This window comes from Grampus griseus, assembly GCF_964374135.1.
Source record: "Grampus griseus genome assembly, chromosome: 6".
Classification (NCBI taxonomy): Eukaryota; Metazoa; Chordata; class Mammalia; order Artiodactyla; family Delphinidae; genus Grampus; species Grampus griseus.
In genome coordinates this window covers 7,558,450-7,564,449 of record NC_139000.1, presented here as the reverse complement: position 1 = coordinate 7,564,449, position 6,000 = coordinate 7,558,450, and the positions used below count along the sequence as shown (strand labels likewise).

Below are 6,000 nucleotides of genomic sequence, written 5' to 3'. Positions count from 1 at the left end.
ACGGTACCTAGTACCTAGGAGACCTTGACCATTTCCAGGAATGATATCTGCGGTGCAGCATCCGCGCTTCCCCCAGACACGGCTCCAGCGCCCCAAAAGCCGCAGAAGGAGAAAACTACAGTCCCCATAGTGCCACGGGCGGCGCCTGCGCATGACTGCCGGCCCGGAGGGCTGCGGACGCCCTCTAGCGGCACTCTGGCACAGCGCTCCGCTCCGATCCCCGAGGGGCGGGGGCCCGCGGCGCAGGCAGTCAGAGCGCGCGCTGCAGCGGCAGAGCCAAAGCCGGGAGCCCAAGCGGCCGCCGGATCGCAGCCCGTGGGGCCAGCCGCAACCATGGGCAACCGTGGCATGGAGGATCTAATCCCGCTGGTCAACCGGCTGCAGGATGCCTTCTCCGCCATCGGCCAGAACGCGGACCTCGACCTGCCGCAGATCGCCGTGGTGGGCGGCCAGAGCGCCGGCAAGAGCTCGGTGCTCGAGAATTTCGTAGGCAGGTAGGAGCGGCGCGCCCCTGAACTCGGACTCCCCCCGCCCGGGTCCTCCGGGCCTCGCTACCCGGCCCCGACGGCAGCCCCTGGCGCTGCGCCGTGGAAGGCGCGCCCCCCGCCTCCAGCCAGAAGGAGCCGGCCCACCCCCGCCACGAGAGCCCCTCAGGGGCGCAGCGCCCCCGGCTTGTCCGCAAACGTCAAGCCAGCGGCCGCGGGATCACGCCCCCCTCCTCCGCCCCATCCTTTGGGGAAGACAGCGAGACCCTGGCAAAGGGCTGTCCCCCGAACCCCCCTTGGGTACTGAGGGGCCTGCATTACTCAGCTCCTCCCTTCGGCTCTGGGGGTCTCTTGAGGCGGGCAGCATCCCTGGGGCAGTGCCCCCAACCCCAGGCCCTACGGGGGACAGCTCCCTCCTCTCATGGGAATTCCCGGCCCGTGGCAGGGGACCCCCCCCCCATAGCCCCTGGGAGAGGAGATAGCCCCGTGGGCATCGGGGAGCAGACGCAGCCTCCCCCCGCCCCCCCGTCACACACACACCTCTGCGGCTCCAGCCGCCATCCGTGCGCAGCGCGGAAGAGGGGGGCGGCGCGGGTTGCAGGATGAGGAAGAGGACGGGGTGGGGGAGAAACCGCTTCTGATCCTTTACTGAGCAGCCGGCCCCTTGCCTCGCCGCCGCCCCTGGGTGGGGGCACCTGTCAATGTCGTTCTCCCCTTGGCCTGGCAGAGGGATTGTAATGGAGGGAGAAGGCGGCGGAGGGCAGAGATGACTAAGACAGGGAGGTAGGATGGCGGGGAGGGGGGAGCCATTTGCACAACCTAATCCCCCTCCTGTCTCTGATCCCACAAGGCGCTGGGAGGGCCGGGTGGCAGGGAGTCGGGGGCAACCACAAAGACAAAGGGTGTCCTGGGTTTAGGGAGGCAGGCAGGGTCGTGACCCCCACCCCAGGGTCCCCCAAGAAAGGGGAGGTGGAGATGGCTTTTTCGGGTGCTCAGAAGGAGAGAGAGAGGATGACGCTCTCGGCCCGGTGCTGGAGACCGAGTGGGGGCTGGGCAGACTGAGGGGGGTGCGGGAGAATTGACACTGACCGGCCCACTGTGTCATCTCCCTCGGAACTCGCCTTCTTCAGAAACCCTAGCTTTGTGCCAATGACCTTCATGGCTAAAGAAGCGAATGACATGTGGGAGAGGGAGGCAGGTAGAGGCTTTTGCCCTCAGAGGGACAGCAGTTCCAGGCCAGACATCCTGGGTCCAAGCCAGCTTCTGCTGTGAAACCTCAGGCGAGTCACTGCCCTCTCAGAGCCTCAGTTTCCCCATCTCTAATATGGACAGTTGGACCAGGTGGTTGTTCCTGCCCCACAAATGACCTGGGAAGCCCAGTGTCAACCCCAGGGATGAGAGGGAAGGATCCTGCCTGGAGCTATGAATCTGGGGGGGCAGCCAGACCCATCTGGTCAGCAGAGGGGGACGCCGTCTGTCTCCCAGGGACGGGCTCCCAAAGAACCTCCCTCCTAGTCACGTGACCCCCCAGAGCAGCAGAGGCACAAGCAAGAGACACACAGATGGTCCCCGTCCCTACGCCTGGCTGTCAGAGTGAGGGGGTAGGAGGACCCTGGAGACAATAAAGCCCTGGGGTCTTCGTGCTTTATATAGCACTCGTGGACATCCAGAACCTTCCAGTGTACAAGCCATAGGCCTGCCTTTCATCCCCTGGACATCTGCTGAACGCCTGCTCTGTGCCTGCTGCGTGCTCTGGGCAGGGGGCACAGAGGGGAAGGTGACCTCAGCTCCCACCTGCTGGGCCCTTCCCATGTGCCCCATGCCATGCAATATGGGATGGGTCGCAACAGCCCCATGAGGCAGGTACCATGATGCCCATCCTGCAGGTGAGGAAACTGAGACACTGAGGTTAGAGGCCATGTCCAAGGTCACAGGGCCAGGAAGGACAGCATCTATTAGACTCCAATCTGGAGCCTGCACAGCCTCTAAGAGCCCAGCTCTGCACTGAGCAAAGGGACGTGCAGGGGTGTGGGTCCCCATTTTCCCCATCTGAGTGATGGGCAGACTGACAGCTGCTGCCTTGCCTTCCTGAGACAGTGGCCGTGGGGCTCCAGTGAGTTCACGGGTGTCAAAGCCCCCTTTTGTAAACACGTGGGAGGGAGGTGTTGATTGTCAGTTAGGTTTGGGGCCTTCATGTGCCAGTACAGACCAGGCCCCTGCCCTTCTGGAGTTCACTGTCCAGCAGAGAGAGGTGCCAGCACAGCAGGCCAGCCTAGTCACAGCTGACTTGGGCAACTGTTTGCTTGTTGAGTGGTGGAGTGAGATGTGGATTCTGCCCCAGGAGGCCTGGGCCCTCTCACAACCCAATACCGTTTGACTGTGGCCCTGCAGGAGGATGCACGGGGTGTACAGACACAGACCGGGGGCAGAGCAGGGGTCACTGGGCCTGAGGCGGAGGAGTGAGCAGGGAAGCATTACTTGATCCTCATGAAAGCTAGTGAGGAGGCCGGTGTTGGAGTGCAGTCGGGAAACTGAAGTTCACCGGGGCCCCCAGCCAGCCCTGCCTGGTCTGTCATGGGTCCCAGCCTCTCTACCTAGGACTAGGTCCCCAGACGCATAAGCATGGTAACAGTGGCTCTGCCTCCTGGGGCTTCCCGGCAGTCATCCCCCCATGGAGAGGAAGTGGAAAATACAACAGAGGAAGCAAAGATTGCTCCAGGCCAGCCCGGGCTCCCGGGCAACAAGGAGGACCCTGTTGTCAGCTCTGCAATGGAGGTGACCCAACCAGCTGCCCAGGACCCCGCTAGGACTGGTCTGGGTCTATGCTATTTCTTTGTCCCCCTTTTACAGAAGGGAAAACTGAGGCTAATTCATTAAGTCATTCAGCAGATATATGAAGAAGAAAACTGGGGAATGGGGTCAATGCTGGGAGGGAAAAGGGCCACTTTCCACAGGGAGGTCAGAGAAGGTCTCTAGGAGGTGGTGGCATCTGAGAGGAGAACTGAGGGATGAGAAGCCACGTGACTATCTGGGGAGAGCATTGTAGGTGGAGGGAACAGCAAATGCAAAGGCCCTGGGGCAGTAATGAATTTGGTGTGTTTGAAGAACAGAAAGGAAGCACTGGGGCTGGTGTTTTGTGAGCAAGGCGAACACAGCATCGGGGAGTAGGCTGGGGCTAGATCTACAAGGCCCTCAGATTATGCTGAGGAGCTGGGTTTGTTTTCATTATTATCAGAAGCTTTTAAGTAATGGAGTGACTTGAGCTGATTCCAGCAAGTATGTGACTTGGGAAGGGGGGCAGGAGACACATGAGGAGGCTGCTGTGGTGGGCAAAGGTGACAGGGCCTGGACCAGGGCTTTAGCAGAGAGAGGAGGAGACCTGTGGGGTTCCGGATGTATTTTGGAGGAAAGTCCCACAAAACCTGCTGGTGGATGGGATGTGGAAGGTGAGGAAAGAAAAATCCAAGATGACTTCCGCACCTTTGACCGCAGGTGGGTGTTGGCGCCATTAACAGAGTACGGGAGGAGCCAGTTGGGGGGCTGGGGGTAAGACCAGGAGTTTGGTTTTGAACTCTTTGAGTCTGACATGTCAGGTGGGCAGTGTGGTGATGCAAGTCGGAAGCTCAGGGGGAAGGCTGGCTGGAAATATAAATTTGGAAGAGATGGGATGTAAACCCGTGAGCATAGATGAGATCATCTTGGGGGTGAGTGCAGACAGAGGAGTGTGTGTGGGCCCCAGGACACCCCAGCATTTTGTGAGCAGATGTCTGGTGCCCTAGTTTTCCCTTTGTCTGCCCCCAGCTGTGTGCCCCCTCCCTGCAATACCCATCCTACGTCAAGTCTGGTGTCCTGGGATAGGCTTCCAGCCTCCGACGCCCCTGGCCTTACTCACTTTGGTGCCCAGGCATGCTGACATTTGGGCAGTGCCCACCTTCCCTCCCGTTTGGCCCCTGGGGAGGCCAAGGCCAGTGGGAGTGTGGTAGAGGGACTGAGCGCTCAGGCTCTGGAATCAGACCTGGGTTTGTAGCTTACCTCTGCCACTTACAAGCTGGGCAACACTGGGCATGTTTCTTAAACCCTGCTCAGCTTCTATTTCCTCATCTGTAAAATGGGGATAATAATAGCACCTTCCTAATGGGATTGTGGCGAGTGTTGACGTCATACCCGTGAAGCACTCGGGGTAAGGTCTGGCACAGAGGATGCACCCATTCTGTTCCTGCCTGGGCATAGGTATCAGCTGGGAGGAGGGCCAGGGTGAGGGTGGAGGTGGGAGAATCTCCTCTAGCCAGGATAGCGAAGGGAGCCTGGGGAGTGAGCCTCTGCCCAGAGCCCACGGGGCAGCCTGGGGGTAGTGTTTTGGGTTTCCCTGGTGACTCTGCCTACCCCTGCTCAGGCTCCCTGCCTCCTACCAATCCCCTTGCCCCTTTCTCTGCATTCGCGTCCCAGCACAGACTTGTGCTGGTCTCTGGCCTCAGAGAGCCCCTCTCTTGGTCAGCCCCAGCTCCTGCCATGGGGGACAGCCCACTCCCCACTACTAAGGTCTGTCGCTTCCTCTGAACACTTCGGGCTACATCTTAGTGGTCCCATTTCCCAGGTTTGGAGACTGAGGCCAAAGATGATTAGGGGATAATTGAGACATCAAAAGTAGAAAGTCACTGACTGGAGGGGGCAGAGAGAACTGACATCTCCTTGGCACTTGCAGCGTGCCAGGCCCTAAGGATACAGCTCTGAAGAAGCCAGACCCACCCCTATTCTGGGGGAGGGGGGCTGCGGGGGAGGGGGCTCACAGCTGAGCAGGACAGACAGACGCTACATCACACAAAGAGCTCTTTTGTTGTGTGTTGGAAAAAGGGTACCAGGAGCCTCGATTTTGAAGGGAGGGGAGTCGTCAGGGGGCCCGGGAAGGCATTTGAGCATTTAAGTCTGGGCCTGAGCAAAAACAGGACTTGGTCAGGCAAAGGAGTGAACACACTCCAGGTGCAGGGTCCCACCTGAGCAAAGGCCCGAGGTGGGAGGGAGCCCAGTGGGTCTGAGAACCCGGACGAAGGGCAGTGAGGAGCAGAGGTCACAGTGAGACCAGGAGGGTCGGGGAGGCGCTGCCGGCCCTTCAGCCATCCCCACCCAGAGAGCCCGCGATGCTGCCGGGCAGCCACACTCTGCTCCCCGTCTCCCTGCTCAGAGCGCGCACCTGCCACGCGCCCACAGCCAGACCCGCGTGCCCAGCCCCGCCAGAGGACGTCTTCCCCAAACCCCCGCCCCACCCAGTGGCCCCAAGGAGCTGGGAATGAAAGGTGACTCTGGCAGACGGCAGCTGATCCCGGCGCCAGGAGAATCGAGTTTCCCAGGCCTTGGCTGGGGTCGGAGGGTCGGAACCTGGCGGGCGGGTGAGGAGGGGCGGGGCGGGAGCGGAGGCAGCCATTCACGGACGTGGTGTTATCAGCCCCGGAACAAGAGCAGAAGTGGAGCCCACGTGCCGTAGGTCTAAATACTCCTGTTATAAATCAAGCTAAGGAAT

The 6,000-nt window shown here is 60.6% G+C and overlaps 1 protein-coding gene across 2 annotated transcripts in view; it reads left to right on the top strand.

Moving 5' to 3' along the window:
- The first annotated feature begins 287 nt into the window (after window positions 1–287).
- The window catches only part of DNM1 (dynamin 1), a 45,298-nt gene continuing 39,585 nt past the window's right edge, over window positions 288–6,000 (top strand). For both annotated transcript variants that reach the window (XM_082656405.1, XM_082656404.1), the window contains exon 1: window positions 288–494. In XM_082656405.1, the coding sequence (XP_082512531.1) occupies window positions 334–494 (161 nt within the window). In that variant the 5' untranslated portion in view covers window positions 288–333. The remainder of the gene's footprint in view (window positions 495–6,000) is intronic.